The following is a 17,514-nucleotide window of genomic DNA, read 5'->3' as shown; positions in this document are numbered from 1 at the left end:
TTCCTGAGCTCTGACGTCTTCAGGTTTACCTCACATTCAACATGCCCAAAACTGAGGCCACCACCTTTGTTTCTCAGTCATGCTCCTCTCAGCTTCCCCGACTCTTAATTTTTCCCTCTGCCTCATTCCTTCCCCATGCTCATTGGTTCTTACAGCCATAAGTTCTATTTTAAAAACACATCTCAGTCCGTTGCCTTTCCATACCCATTGCCAGCACCTTTTCCCAGGTCTTCAGTATTTCTTGCCCAGACCAATGCAAAAGTCTGTAACTTCAGTTATAAAAAGTTTCTCCACTTTAGTTCTGAAGCCTCCCCCGCTGTCCTACCACAGTTGTGATTCTGTATGTGAATATGATCACACAACCCCCCTTCCTGGGTGCCTCCCACTGCACTCAGGATAAAATGCAAACATCATACAGAACACATACGCCTCTGGAGACTCTGCCCGCGACCAACACTGCCCTCACTGCTCTCACCGTCCACACCGACACTGCTGAACCACTGGCAGTTCCTCCGAGTTCCATGCCCCTGTGCCCCGCTCTCCTCTGGTGGAAAGCTTCATCTGTCCAGTCTCACCCTCCCCAGCTCTACATGCGCTTTATTCCTGCTCATTTTCTTGAAGGCTGATTGCAGGCATCTCCTCCAGGAAATCTTTCCTGACCATTTCATCCCCACCTGGTCTCTGGTGGGTCCTGCCTGGGTGTTACGGGAATCCCTGGGCTTAACCTCTGGCAATATCAAACTGTACTGTGATGTTCTGGTCATTTATTCACCCATGAAACCCCAAACCAGGACAATTCTCATACATCTAGGAATCTATAAGAGCACCAAGCACACTGCATAGCATGAACCAAATTCTAGTGTTTTTCAAAAGAACTAATGAGTATAACACCCTTTGTTTTTTTTGCCTTATTGCTTCCATCTGGTATCATTAGTATAAAAGTTATGTGTTTGCACTTCATTTTATATCTATGTGTAATTGATTTTAATTGTATTTAATAATTGAATAGTAAATCATCCTGAGAACTCGATTTAATTGATCACAAATTTATGAAAGTGTAGTATTTCCTATTGAGAAGCTTTATAACCATAGCAGATAATACAAAAAGGCTTAAAAATTTCAGCATTACTTCTGATATAAATAGTTTTTAATTAAAATAGTCCAAGCTGGGTAATTTAGCAGATATATATATCACATCCACACAGTTACATTATCACTTTCTTATCAGTAATTTCATTATCAAAGATGTGAAACTTGGATATTTTTTTGGTTGAAGGCAGATTTTTTTAATGTGAAGAAGATTAAAACTAACCTGACAATTTAAAGCTACTGTACAAAGTCTGTTTAACCTAGATCTGCAGTTGACATGACAGTCACTTAGAAGGATGGCTTTGTAAGTGTGCTTGGCGGTTATCAGGAGCCAAATTTTGCCTACCCAAATTTGCATAACTGAAAACTCATTCAAGAAAAAGGGAGGGATTCATTAACATAATATTTCAATAAGAGAAAGGAGAATAATAAAATCCCTTTGATTATCTCCATAAAGAACACCAACGTTTTCAGCCTCACTTCATCACACTGAATGCAATCACATTAGAACTGCAAATACGTGAGTCTGTGAAAAGCTATATTACATAATATCCGCACAGATACACGTGCACACACATACATAAGCATATATATCTGTATTATATAAATAAACAGGAAAAATAATGTTTTATGTTAATGTGAAAAATCTAACATTTATTCCTTACCTGAACCTGAGAAATTGTCTAAAGACCCGTCTGCTGTTGTTGAAACTACTTCACTGCTGCTCATTGGCTCTGTTTTAACTACAAAAATAAATGACATATATCAAATATCCAATTAATGGTTATTTGTAAAGGCATGATAGAGAAGATATAACATTCAAAGTAGTTATAAAAAATCATTTTCAAAATCATTTTTTTTTTAGTATTTGAATATAATTTCCATTAATATTTCTAGTAGTCTTTTTTAGAAACATGTACAAGTATTTTCTCCTTCAGGAAACAATTCACTGTGACAAGTTACCCTTTAAGAGAAACCTTTTAAAGTTCAATTCACTATTACTTACACACTTCTAAATTGCTTATTTGTAAATAACTTATCTCTTCGAATTTACATAGTGTAGATGAGAAATTATTTCCTTGGGTTTGTAACCTTTTGGCTAAGGAGAGTCAAAAGGATGGAGTAAAGAGACTTGGAGAAGTGGGAAATAACGTTAGTAGGTTTTCAAGTACAGGTGTGTGCATGCACGCGTGCAAACTTTCTTGGTTATCCAGTATAGGTGATTGAAACAAAGTGTAGTGGATCATTATTAGCACCCCACCATATCTAGCTGACAATTTTTCAATATCTGATGGAATACCAAAAAGGTATTAAGTGTAAATGAGGCAGAAATGAAGTTTTCCGCTTCAAAATAATATGGACAGCAGTTTGCGAAAAACATATGTGGTCTTTGGTAATGTGCTTGCGGCTGTAAAATAAAAGCATGTAGATTATGCTATAAGCTATAAGCTTCTCCAAAGCACCCCACTCCACTAATGCTGTGATGCTATTATTGCACCCCTATCAAACAGATAAGCCAGACCACTTCATAACATTCACGCTTTCCCTCTAGTTTAGATTTCAAGGGTAAACAATAATGCTATCATTGGAATTTACTTAGCCTACTTTGCTGGAGTTATACATCTCCACTAACAGGTTTTCAGAAAGAGTGTCATAGTAATCTAGAGGCTCTCTAAAACTCAACAACATATTTTCCAAAATGAAGGTCTAAGAATCTTACTGAGAGAATATCTAGCATGGCTTCTCTCACAGAAGTAAACACATTCTGAAATAAGAAAGGATGATGGTAAAAAGGTTTTCCTTCTCTCAAAACTGCCAGTCTCACATGAACATCAGGCACAGGACAAACTCACTCTCGTGTGCTTTCAAATCTCTTACCAATGCATAATGAGTAGTTTTAAAATAGGCATTATAAATAGTTGCAGCAGTCACTTTCACAAAAATTAATTATTTAGATTGTTTCTATATAAAGTTGAAAAATAAAACCAATGAGTCTAATGGGAATCATGCCAACTGATTGTCTTAATGTAGAACAAACAATAGTAGAACTGAGGTTTTCCCTTTTCCACCAGTTATTTTGAGCTAGAAGTCTTAGTTGATACTAATAAATTCTGACATAGCCTGCACTGCCCTTTCTCTTCACATCTTCTGGATACCTATGATCTTGCTCTTCAGAACCCTTATGCTGCCATAGGTTTAGGAAAGCAGGTACACTACTGCTAGTGCACAGTTCCAAACTTCCTCTGCTACTGTCCACCTCCTATCTTACTGTCCTTAAGAAGAGTTCACACTATGCCCTGTAAATATAAAGCAATAGCTCTATTTCACTCTTTACTGGACAGATTACCACTGGGGTTTGAATGAATAATCAAATACCACATACTGAGCAAAAGATTAGAATTGGGCCCAGGGGAAACGGGTCATGTAAAGTGCCTAGCTACAATGTGTCAGATTCTTTATAGACATTACAATTAATCCTTTTACATAATTCCACAAGTAGGTCTCAGAGCACAACTGACAAACTCCCTAGTTAGGTAACTATCATATGCAAAAAGTGAAGCCAGAGGGGTTAGGGGATTGCCCAAAGTCTTACAATAAGAGATAGAAATGAGGCTTAATTTTGGGTATCTTTTATTCCAAGGCTTGGAGAAATGTTAACACATGGCACCTCCCAACAACTGAACTACTGTGCAGGAGTAAGGAAACCGAGGTAGAGTGCTGCACAATGGGAGACAGCAGGAAGTAAAACCCCTGAAGTCTTTGCCCCCTTAGAGTGTTAACATTTCCAGGCTAGAGAACTTGCTGGAAGATCTTAAGTAAAAGCTCCACACCCACCTGTCTGGGAAAGACGGTGAAGGAAAAAATTACCACTCAGTGGGATGTTAGCCCAGATTCCCTCCAAGTCTGCCAAATCTAATGTCCATGATTCTGTAGATTGGACTATAAAATTACTTAGCCGAAAGCTTGATGATACCAAAGAGAGAGAGAAAACCACTTCTACTCCTGGATCCCTAAACTTACTCCAGCTGTTCTCCATATTATTAGCTCGATCGGATGTAGCTTTCACTCCCAAGAGGCACCTTCAATTATACTTGGACTTCCATTAAAAATAGGCAAAAAGAGTAGGAAGGAAAAGCAGAGGATACTTTTTCTTTTAGGCCCCAAGCACACTGCCTTTTGCCATTGTTCAAGTATACCCATCTATACACTAAGGAATAAAGACTTCCTTTTCCTAATGAACCCAATTTTAAAAGGCTCACTGTTGAAGAGAAGGGGATGTACATAAAGTAAGTACAAAGATATTCATGATTTTATCAGGTACTGTAATTTAATACTTTGATCACCAGGGACCTGATGATAAAGAGACTGGTGATTTATTGTGATGTAAAATAGTTTCTGAATGAAAGCCAAATGAACAGAGACCATTTCTGGCTTTGCTGTCGCCAAGCATACACCCATCCCACCAGAAAGTTAAAAAGACAAGAATGATCTCCAGCCTCCATATGTACCCATCCCCACGAGTGCTATCACATATATAAAGTGTGCCACAGATAACAGAGCACCTCTCCAAGGCTATGAATCTAAAACACCACACACTGAAACTTTTTTTAAGTCTTTGAGATTTAAGGTACTGTCACATCTGAGAACAATTACGCATCTAAACCACCTATCTGAAAGATCTATGAATCATGTTTTCTCCTAAATAACTGTAGGATTCCTTTATCTCCACTGTACTTTTTCTTTTTCATTACATAACTCCACTCTATTTGAAAACTGCAAGTTTTATTGTCTCACTCCCACTCAAGAGTCTCTCTTTTTCTACCATTCTGTTTCCAACCTTTCATCTGATAGTTAAGGACCTCCCTGTCCTTTAAAAATATTCAAAAATTCTCCTTTGCCCTGTTGATCTCCCTGACCATGCCTCTCCACCTCCTTCAGTCGGGCCATGCACTCTATGCCTGAGCTATACTGGACAACATGCTGCTCTCCAGAGGTGCCACAATCAAAGAATCCAGTTATCCACTATAAGATTTTCTACAAGTTATCTGACCTCCTCAGTCTTCATTATCTCATATGCAAAAATTTTAAAATGATATCTACATTAAAGGAATGCAACAAGGATTCATAAAAATTTATGTAAAGTACCTGGTATAAACTGAGAGCTGAAACTGTATTTATCAGTGTTATTAGAAGTAGCAGTACTTTATTTCTGCTATGCTGAACATCTTACACCTGGGCAGTAGCCCCAGAGAACAACACTGAATAAAGCATTAGAAGTGCCAGCTTTGGAATAATGCACTGAATTTCTTAGTAGCTTTGCTACTAAGAGTATGAAACTGGGAAAGTTACTCAACTTCTGTGTGCCTCAGCTTCCTCATCTGTAAATGTAAACATACTCATGAGAGGATAAAGGAAGATAAACACTTATGAATTGTTTAGCACTGTGCTAGTCCACAGGTCATAATATTATAGTCATTTATCATTAGAGTGTCTTTTTTAAGAGAAATCAAAGTGCTTCTTATGGGACAAAATCAATTATAAGTTTTACATTAAAGTTAAACTTACCCTTTGAAAAAAAAAATTAGAAGAATCTAGAGTCAAATGGCTTGTCTAAGATCTACCAGGAGGCCATTAACTGACTAAGGTAGCCAAAAATCAAATCAAGGTAACTTGGATGTAACTCAAGAAGGGAGGACTAAATCGGATTATATTAAGAAAACTTATACAGCAGCCCCCCTTATCTGCAGAGGATACATTCCAAGACCCCCAGTGGATGCCTGAAACTATGAATAGTACTGAACCCTATACTTTTTTCCTATACATACATGCCTTTGATAAAGTTTAATTTACAAGTTAGGCACAGGAAGAGATTAACAATAACTAATAGTAAAATAGAACAATTATAGCAACAGACGGTAATAAAAGTTTTGTGAATGTGGTTTCTCTCTCAAAAATCTTATTGTACTGTGCCCACCCTTCTTGTAATGATGTGAGATGATAAAATGTCTATGTGACAAGATAAAGTGAGGTGAATGACCCAGGCATTGTGATGGAGCTTTTGGCTATTACTGAATTTCTGACAACACGTCAGAAGGAGGATCATCTGCTTCTGGATCCCAGTTGACCATGGGCAGCTGAAAAGGCAGAAAGTGACCCCATAGAGGAGGGGAACTACGGGCCTTGGTCATTACAGTCAGTGTGTGCTCTCACTGAGCCAACAGGCCTTCAGGAGGAGGTGGTGCACATGGCCATTATGATTGAGGAGTCCGCAGAACATGTGGGCATCTCTCTCTAGTGCTGTCCGGAGTGAGTATACTGTGACTGGCCCATAAAAAAAAAACAAAAACAAAACCTGTCTTCCTTCACCATAAATTTAAGTGGAGACAGGTCTGTCAGACCACTGGAGCTTGGTGACATTAGCTTTCAAAGATCATTCAACTAACCATCACAACTAACTCACCCATGATTCCATGCTCAACAAGCAACCTCTCATTATACTCTGAATGTTGTAGCCCTATAGAAAATCTCCAGGATGATGGTAGCTGATCAGAGGACACAAGTATTCAGTCCTTTTGATTAGTTACATTTCTCACTATAACATAAGATGGCATGTAAAGCAAGTCCACTCCCAAAGGACAGCTCTGCTGCTGGACTGGGAGCCAGCCTCTGTGTGATGAAGAATTCACCCAGGCAGGATAGGACCATGAAGGCACCAGCCTGGGGAGCAGCAGATCCTCCCCACACAGTATCTAAGCTTATTGGATCACTTTTCCTCTCAAACTGCTTTAGCTCAGCTTGCCTTTGCTTGGCACACACTTGGTCTTCCCTTCCATTTTGTTTCCTACCATAATGCTCAAGGACATTGAAAACTCAGTTCACATCCCTCTACAAGCCCTATGATCCCTTCATCTCTTCTATCTCAATGAGATTTACCTTCACTCCATTTTGGTTATTAAATGGTTCAGCTGCACCACTGCCTACAAGAAATGTCACCTTTTATTGTTTTCATTTGCTCACTTTTGCTGGACTTGCTCATCAGAACATCCCCTCTTTCAAAACGCATGTCCAGTCTCCCATTCCAGCTCCACCAGCCCAGTCTGGAACCCAGAGCTCCCTCCCCAGAATCCTGGTTCATCTCATTTTTCAAAGCATCATTTTTTCCAAGCTCCAATCCCAGGATTGACAAGCTCTTGCTGGTCACTCTTCAGCTGCAGTTCTGGATGGCTGAGCATGGGTGAGGAGGCCACCATTCTTAGGCTGACCCAGTTCACTGAAACTTAACGCTTTCCATCCATATTCCTTTGCATCATCCTGTTGCTTGACAATCCCCCTTTTCCATTTCTGGCACATGAAATAGTTTCCACTGAGTCTATTCCACTCTCCCCACATCCCCAAACCACACTCGTTCTCCACCCTCTTCAGCACATGCCCTCACCAACTATGTTATAAAGAATGTTGAAACTGCATCAAATCTTTCAATGATTTTCCAGGAACAGTTTCCATTTTCCTACTGGTCAGCCTCAACAGAGGTTTCCTCCCCTCTAGTGGGGGTTACCCTCTACAACTCTATTCCTGGTGCCACTTTCATACCTTCTTTGCAACAACACCCTATTCTTTGTTCATTTGGTCTCTTAATATTCTCAATCATCACATCTCAAGAGGCTACTTCCCTTCAACCCACAAAGACTGTCAGATCTCCCTCATTTTATGCCTTCTCTCAACCATAATACTTCTGTTTCTATTTCATCACCAAGTTTCCTGAAAATTTGCCTTCAAATTGTTACCATCTATTTTTTCTTTAATCCTTTGCATCATCCCTTTATAGCTACTATTTTACTAAAAGGACTTTTTAAATTTCCCAATTCAAAGTTTTCTCAATCCCGATCTTCCATAATTCTTATAGAGGACAGCCTTCCTCTGACCCTCTTATCATCATTGGGCAATACAACACAACAGCATTTTCCACCTTTTTTCCCTTATATCTGTCTTTTTCTCTGGGTTTTCTTTTCCTTTACCTACTCTGTATGTAGGTAGAGTACCTACCTGTGAAATTTGGTTCTATAATTTCACTTCCTTGTAGTCTCAATTTTCTCTCACAATCATTTCTTTCCTTGTCAGTTTTAAAAAATCACTGACAAAAAAAAAAATCACCAACATATAGACTCCCAAATCTCTGTCTATATGCACATTTTTTCCATGGCAAACAATCCCTACAGCCCAGTTATGTAATGTCCTTACCTGGATCAGGGTCAAACTCAACCTGAGCAAATGTGAAGCCATCACGTCCTCCCTTTGTAGTGGTCAGGCCACCTAGACTGAAAACTCCCTTCTCCCCTGGCTCCTCCTGGCTCCTCTTTTCTCACACCCCATTGCCAAGTCTGTAATTTCTACCACTCTAATCTTTCACAACCATTTTCTTTCTCTTTTCACAGCCACTATCCTAATCACCTCATACCTCTTCTCTTGTAAAAGTTGGCAATTGACCTTTTAGCCTCTACTCGCTCCACTTTAAGCAGAGACATTTCTTTCCATAGCTTAGATTTGAGCGAGTCACTCCTTGCTCTGAGGTCTTCAGCAGGCTCTCCATTTTCTCCTGAATTAAGTTACCATTGTTGTATCATGTTTTTAAGACCCTCTACATATAGACACCAAGATTTGTTTGTTTTTGCTTTACTTGCCATTTTTGTCCATACACACTGTATACTTGTGTAACTAGTAACTTACAAGAATACAAGAGTATTATAAAATACACAATCACATCTAATTGTCCTGTGTGAACCCATTGTCCTCATTTTTCAGACAAAGAACCCTATGTCCGTGTGCATAGTCAGCATTTAAACCAACCTGCTACCACGGTGTTTACTACTGCCTCAAGTCTACAGTATTGCTAGTGACGTTCCCTCTGACATTAAGTGTTCTACACAGTCCCCATCCCACTAAATCCCACAGTTCCTTCAGGTTCCAACCAAAGTCCCACTTGCTTTGTTAAGTCTTGCCTGATCTACTGTTCACAGTGTTATCTTTTTCCTTGAGCTACTAAATCTTAGTTTTATCTACTTTAAGATATAGATCCCATTTTTACCTCATTTTACATTTCATAGTCTTATCCATTTAAAATTTCTTCATGATAGGAACTACATCTTTAATATCCCTACAGAAATCAGCACAATAATTGACATACAGAACTCAATATTCAGTGAAGGAATGAATACATGAAGATAAGACTATGCAACTGACTTAAAAAAAACAGATTATAATTGACTTCATACCACTAGGTCCACTGCAAAGGGCAATTAAAAACAATGTATGGTCAAACATAAGGCGATGTTTTGTTCTCCCCAAATTATCATTCAATCAACTTATGTGCAGGTTCCTTAAAGTATCTCACCTCCAGAACACATCTCTGTTATTTTTAAAAAGTACTGTTTGGAGAAGGCATATTAGTATAAAGTAATATCAACAACTGAAATTTTTATATGGTAATAAAGGACCCTGCCTGAATCTTTATGGTTTAGCCCCCCAAAGGCAAATACCAGATATTGTTGTAAGTCTTAGAAAATGCCCTTTACAAAGCTACAATGCACATGATTATGCTGTACAGATAATGAATATAAACTTGTAAGAGAAAAGAGAAGAAGCATTATGTCATAAATCAGTTCAATGGCAATGTCACTCAGATTTAATGAGTACACTTTCTCAAACCTTGAGGCAGAAGTGGAAATGTATGTTTTTAAACCTGTATCAAATGACTCAAAAAGTGGGATCAAGGGATCCCAAAGACCTGTGTAATGAGAATGAACAAAATTATCACATGAAATATGAAAGCAGAATATAGCAATTTTTCTAAATTTATATATTTTGTATGCCATCTTATTTTAAAGAAATACAATTGAATTATTAAATATTATAAACATTTAACTATTTCTTCCTTATCTAAAAATATATTTGTCCATGAGCCAATTTTTTTCTTTTTTTGATCCCAGTTGGAAAATGAGGCATCCTTTATGTTTGTATTGGCTTTATAACTTGGCATAGGATTATTATCCCTTCAAAATGTTAAAGTTCAAGACATCTTCTTTTTCTTAAAAGAGGATAGAAAAATATTAGCCGTGCACAATAGCACACCTTGTACAACCTCAGAAAACCAAATCGACACATACAGACTAAACTTGAACTTAAGGTTTATGTGACCAATAAGAATTGTAGTTCATTTCAAAACTGCTTGCTTCCAGCACGTGTGGCATATTGGAGAAGCACTATGTGATGACTTATACAGAGGTGTGGACATCTGGACTAGTTGACTTGTTTTTTTTTGGTAAAAGAAATGATATATGGTAAATAATGACTGTTCCTTTGAAATGTCTCTTGAAACTTCACTTTCTTTTCTCTACATTTCTCATTCTTGCCACACAAGCTCAGGTTCCTAATATATGAAATCTGGGCAGATGATATGAGCCTTCATACTGCTGCTCATCTCTCCCCAATTCCAATCAATCCTTGAAATTGCTGCCAGATTAATACCTAAAACATTCTGACTGTATCAATGCCTTGTTCAAAATATTCAGTGGCTTCTCTACTGGCTCTAGGATGAAGTCCAAATTCCTTAGCCTAGTGTTCAGGGTCCTCCATAATTTAGTTCCAGCTGATCCTTCCAACCTTATCTACTATCAATTCCTTCTTCAACAAAACTGGTTTCCTCGCAGTCTCCCAAACTATCCTACCTTTTATTTTTACTGGTCCCTCATTTAGAAAACATTCCATCTCTTCTCAACCTATTCAAATTCTACCCATTTCCCAACACTCAGTTTAGATTCCATTTTCTTGAAGCCTGGCCAGAACTCAGCAAGATGAAGAGCTCTTTTTTCTGAATACTGAGAGCACTTTTGTTTGGATCAGTGGCTTCTAACCTTTTTGAGAATGAAACCCTCTGTCTAACACCAAAATATTTCAGAACCCAGATGGCAGTCTATTTTCAATCTATTGATTGGGAAAGTAATAATGACAAAAACCTACTGTGACTTTTCAGGATGAAAATTTGTATTTTAATAAGTGTAATAGATTGTCTACATGTGAATAATTATATACATATATATTATTTCCTCATCTTACAGACAAATCCTTTTGCACAAAAGAATTTTCTGACCTTCAGTACTAGCTGTGCAACAGTGAGAGATCTCCAAGCTACAGATTGAAAAATCCTGGCCTTCATAATTTGACATATTATGACCTTTCAGTTTTTGCTAAATTTTCAGAAAGTCTTATCTCCCCAACTATATTGTGAGCTCCTTAAGGCAGGGATAGTGACATATACTTCTTTGTACATCTGCTAGAATCTGGCAGAGTTCTTTGTACACAGTAAGAACTAAAATGTTTCCTACCTAGGACACGTTACATATTTTAGGTTCATTTATTTCTCCGATATTTTATTATAAAATTTTCTATATATGCAGAAAAGTCCTATAAAAGACTGTATAAGTGTGAATAGCCATAAATCTACCACCTCAATTACACAATTTTATTGTATTTATTTTTCCATAACTATTCCCTGTAAAGCCATCTTTTTTCCCCATGCATTTCAAAATAAGTTGATGACATAATATATTTCCCCTAAAAAATTCAGTATTCATACCATTAGAGTTCATGTTTGTTTATGGTTCTTTTTTCTTTTAAGTGACATTAATTAAGTGAGCAAATTTTAAATATGCTATTTGATGACGTTTAACAGATAGCTACTTTAGATTCCAAGATGAAACCTAAATATTTTTAGCTTATTATAATAATGGAAGCATGGCATAACAGTATGAAAATATTGCTTTATTTTTAAGAATTAAGGTAGCAACATTCTCAATTTATGACACAGGCAATATTTAACTAGAATTTTAGAATGGAAGAAGAATGATTTTTAAAGTTTATGTTTAAGTACCTACTATATGCCAAACATTGTATTAAGCACTTCATAAGCAATAGATCATTTGCTTCTAATGAGAATATTACAAAATTGTCACATTTCAAAGATGAGGAAACTGCAGCTTAAAGATGCTTAAAAAAACAGCCTAAAGCCACACAGCCAGTTTCAAATTTCTTTGATTACTGTATCTTTTGTGAAACTTTTGAAAAGTCAAATGTTTTCCAATTATGGTTTTATTACCCTTAATCGTCACTCTGTTGGAGATCTGAATAATCACTGAACAACACAGGTAGGAAAGTTTCAGAATGCTAGAGCATTAAATTAAAGTTTATCAGTGTGTGCTGCAAATTAGCAGACGGTAAAGTAAACTAGTGTATGAAAATTGGAAGCAGATGAACTGGCTTGCACTCAGAACCTCAATCACATCAATCTGGAGAAAAACTTTATTTGCCTAAAATGTAATCGACCGACCAAATTTACATCTCAGATTATACTTTCTTCCCCATATTTTCCCATTCTTCACAAACTCATAGAAGCACCCAGAGAGAGGCCCTACCCACATTATGTATTAGCTGAGCAAGTACTTACTGACTACCCCCAGTTACCTAGAGTCCCTGCAAAGGCCATTAGATGATGAGAGGGATCTCAAAGGAGGAGGAAATAGCCTCTTCCTTCTGTGGTAACATTATAGTAACCAGTCCCAGTGGTTATGTTTTTAAAAATAAATTATTATTATTTAATAGCTGCTATTTTTTGAGCATGTCATAGACGCTAGTGACTGTGCTTTAGTATTTTAGGTAGACGCTGTCCAACACCCTGTTATAAAGGTGCAATCCCATGTTTATAATAGAGAAAGCAGGGGTTCAGAGATCGGAGATAGTAAGGATGATACTAATAGCTAATTTTTTATTACGTATTTCTGAGGGGTCAGACTCTGTTCTAAGTGCTTTACAAACTCATTTAACCATCCTTGCAACTCTACAGGTAGGTGCTATTATTATTCTCATTTTACAGAACAGGAAGTTGAGGCAAAGAAGTTAAGTAATTATTTAGCATCACACAAGCTAACTGGCAAGTGGCGGAGCTGGCACATGGCTTCAGAGTCCTCTCCCAAGTCCCTGCTCCACTGCCTCTCAAAATCCATGCTAATTATGTGGTTAGTAAACAGCAGAATTGAGATTTTTTTTAACTAAGGATAGTCTGACTGAAAAATCTATGTTTTCACTATCAAGCAATACTGCTTTTCTATATTTTTAATATTATTCATTTTCCACTTTCCTTAAGGCATGCATCCGATGTAAATTTGTGCTGGAAGAAATAACATTTAAATAAGTACATGATTTTAGACAAAAATATGCTCTTCTCTCCCAGAGTCTTCTCTCACTATGCACCACTCCTTGAATACAGTTTCAAAGTACTACCCAAGTATATTTCTGAAACACACACTCAATCATGTCACTCTCCTGCTTACAAGCCTGCAGGTCACCCGGCTCCTAGAGGACAGAATTCAACTCCTGAACCTTGTACATTAGGTCCTTCATCATCTGCTTCAGGTAACCATCTCAGTACCACCTCTGGGCCCTTTGCACATATCCCTCATCCCAAAACACACACAGAGTACCCCCAAGATTAGGGTTGGCTTGGCTGCAACTGAATAACCCATGCTCTTTCTTCCTGGCTTGACACCCAGGGTTTTTCTACTTTTCCAAGACTCAGTCTAAGCATTACAAGTGTGCAGAAACCATCCCCCAGCCTCATTTACTTCAGCCATGATTAGGTGTTTCTCCCATCTGTATAATATAGCCCTTATCATAAAGTAGAGTGGTCATCTGATTATAGGTCTGCAAATCACAGTAGACTATGAACTTCTCGTCAGCAAGAATGGTATTGGATAAATTTCTAGACATATCACTTAATAAATATTATTAACATGCAATGGTGGATATACAGTGTGATATATATTCTTATATATCTTTATATATAGACACATATGCACACACACACATGTATTATACACACATATATTCTTTTCCCTGCAGGGTATATGCTTGCTCCTGCAATTCTTCCCTACCTTTAATGTTCACCTCAAATCATGATTCCTTACGATCTTATAAAGATAACTAAACCTAAATGTACTAACTGCCTGATATTTGTATCATTCAGTTGTTTCTTGGACTATGTGAAAGTAGCTTTATCATTGCTAAATATTTTTACATCCAACAGCAGAGAATTAATCAATTAGTTACTTATACAGGTCTAATGCAAGTCAGTGACTATAGATCAAATACAAAATCAGCAGCAGTGTTGTCTGCAAGATCACATACATTCTCTGGATGGATGGCCGATAGCTACTATATGAATTGGGCTGTGAAATGATCATTCTCAAAAATTTGAAAAACAGGCTTCAGATACTTTTTGCATTTGTTAATGGTTTGTAAGAAAAATTAATGATTCTGTTCTCTTGTAATCATTCACCTGCATTATTTGCATAGTAATATGGGGCACTCATTCAACAAATAACTGTTGACAGCTTAATCACTGCCACATCTTCTGCTAGATGCTTAGGACACACTAGTGAAATGGTCTGTGCCTACCCTTATGGAACCTTGAGACTCCTCTATGCAAAACACACAGAGAAATGGATGTGGTATTTCCTTTTGTGGGTCATAAGCTTAGATGAAGTATAAAAATTTCTTAAGGCAGATAAATTATTTCAGTAAGAGCCAAGTTTTTGACTATCCGTGAGTTCATATTTCAGAATATACAGAAGGGGAGCTTTGAAGTCAGCCTGACATGTGTTTGAATCTCTTCTCCAACACAACTAATACACTGTATAAACAGACACTAGTCACTTAAACTCTTTAAAAGGAGTTGCATAAAAATTACCTTAACGTGTTTTGAGGATAGAATAAGGTATGTGGAAGAGCATAAGGATGTTCTCAGTACATAGTAAGAACTTAGTCAATTCAGTTCATATTCCTTATTTTGCTAAAAAATATGCTTTCCATTCACAATTCCACTTATAAGTAACAGATGCAATAATATAACAGGTAAGAATTTAGATTTGACTCACTTTATGTAAGAAAAAAAAATGTTTCCAATTTGTATTATAGTGAGTACATGAACCTATCCCCTTGGAATGTGTTTGGGAGGTTACCTACCTTTTTCAGTATAATGATGCTAGAGTCGTGAAATGAAACTGAAAAATCTGCAAAACTAGTAAATTGCCATGAACAAAATCATAATAAGCTTTTACTTATAAACAGCTGGGTCCTAAAACTTAACATAAATCCTTGATTTGTTTAGCAGTCACTGAGGACAACTATGTGACAGATAACATAGTTACCCAAAGTAAAATGGAAAATTTATACTTACGTATATAATTTTTATTATACTGCACATTTGCAGCCATAGAGACAAAATGGAAAATGAATTACTCTTGGACCTTACTCCAAGTAAGCAAAATGAGAAAATATAACCCTTCACCAACTCCATCTATATACTGCTCACCCCAAGGCTTCTGTGGCCATCGTAAGAAATTAGAAGCAAAGAATCCATGACTGAAGGAATAAGAATCAGCCTAACTACTAGAACTCACTAAAGGTTCACACATCTCCCTGGAGAGAACCAGAAGTTTCTACCAGAAGATGGGATAGTCTTCGGGAGAGATATATTTCCAAAAGTTCTGGCCCAACTAAGGGAGAAATGGCAAAGCATTATGATTCTCAGAACTATTAGGTATTGGGAGTAGGTGCAAACTGCCACATCAGATCATTAGTTTATCAAGAACCCTGACTCTAAAAATTCTGAGTTTTAGACAATAAGCATTAGCATTCCTATTCTTACTGTGAAAGAGTTCTGTGAAACAGTTAGCTGTATGTGATAGGCTATAATAGGTTTGTCAGCCTACAAGGCCCTATTCATGCCACCCACCTACTCCCCGAACTTCACCACTTACACTCCTGTCATTCTCTCTCCTCCAGCCACACTGAGCAGCTTCCTGTTCCTAGAACACAGCACCCATGTCCCTAGGTCCTGGCTTTGGTAACTGCTGTTTGTATGGCATCCCAAGACGTGCCACTTAAGCTGCTTCTTTGAGTTTTTCTTATATAATCTGGTTCTCAAAGTCAAGAGAAATGTGACCAAATTTACTACCTAAAAATATTTTCTAAGGTAGAAAACATTTACTCTGAGCAGTAGCAAAACTGCAACTACTTTTTAAAATTTCACAGTAATACTGCCCCTGTCCAAATGTGCATAGAATAATGACTATTATAATGAAAAGCAGAGACAACTTCCCATCTCTGTTTGATCCCAGGGAAGCCTAACACAGACAGATGGATGAAAGAATTATAATTAAGTCTAAAGCTTTGAAAACCAGTGAGACAATCCCCTAAAACATAACCTATTGATGCAATGTGCTGGGCACACAGGACACCAGGCAGAAATCACACACATTCACGCACACAGGAACTTAAAGACCAGAGCCTAACTACCCTGGGGACTTGTCCTTATAATGAAGTCCTTTGGTCTTCAAAGCCACTGCAATTGGTCCTTTTACGGCTCTGCTATTTGCTAGGGAATGGTGCTCTCCAGCCATAAATGCATCAGTGTGGCTATGAAGGTGCCAGTGTTCAGTATGAAGGTATTAGAAAAGGCACTGGCAAATGATGGGAATCACATATTCCCTCCATCGAACAATATGGTGACTTTTTTTTAAACCCAGACTCTAGACTCACATAGAACTTGATTCAAGTATCAAGTCAGATACCAATGTATCAATTAAAAAATCCATGCCTTTATACTTGGCATTTAACATTCTAAGATTCAGTTTTCTTGTGTGTAAAATAGTAATCGTAATATATGTGACTATTACTTACATATTGTACGGACATAAGTAGGTACAGAGCACTTAGGAATTTCCAAGTAAGCTACAAGTTTTACTTGTCATCCCCACAGAAAGCCTGATGAAAGTTCTGCTATTGTACCCATTTTTCAGATGAGGAAACTGAACTACACAGAAGCTGACTTGCCCAAGCTCACACTGCTAGCAAAGTAGTGGAACTGGGATTCAAATCCCTGTCTCTGAATCATTATGTTGGCATGTGAGGAATTTTCTGATTAGTGAAACAAACCAGAGAATGGTCAGTATAATTACCAACAATAAGTTATTCATAAACATCAGTCATTACTATCATTAATTAGCAACAGGCATGTGAAAATTATCCTCATATACAATACAGGCAAATATTAAATCCTGATAAAGAATTTTATTCATCCTTTCATGGCTTTTGCTTATGAACAATTTATAAGGGGCCAATTCTACAGCTACAGACAAACTCTAAAATGTCATTTAGAAACTCTTTTTAAAAAAAAAAACACAAAATATCCCTTAATCTTCCAGGAACTAAATCATGTGTAGAATGTAAACAACAATAAAATTAGATTACTATGTTTCTATTGACAACAGGGTATTTGACCACAAATATATAAATATAGCCTTTAAAGTGCAGCCT

At 37.3% G+C, this 17,514-nt stretch overlaps 1 protein-coding gene across 8 annotated transcripts in view; it reads right to left on the bottom strand.

The window, feature by feature from the left end:
• The window catches only part of EYA1 (EYA transcriptional coactivator and phosphatase 1), a 346,202-nt gene that overhangs the window by 129,497 nt on the left and 199,191 nt on the right, over positions 1-17,514 (bottom strand). For all 8 annotated transcript variants that reach the window (XM_057497983.1, XM_057497982.1, XM_057497984.1 and 5 more), the window contains one exon: positions 1,755-1,832. In XM_057497983.1, coding sequence (XP_057353966.1) covers positions 1,755-1,832 — 78 coding nt within the window. The remainder of the gene's footprint in view (positions 1-1,754; positions 1,833-17,514) is intronic.

Source organism: Manis pentadactyla, chromosome 3 (genome assembly GCF_030020395.1).
Source record: "Manis pentadactyla isolate mManPen7 chromosome 3, mManPen7.hap1, whole genome shotgun sequence".
Taxonomy (NCBI): Eukaryota; Metazoa; Chordata; class Mammalia; order Pholidota; family Manidae; genus Manis; species Manis pentadactyla.
The sequence above is the reverse complement of the archived record's forward strand: the minus strand, read 5'-3'. Positions and strand labels throughout refer to the sequence as shown.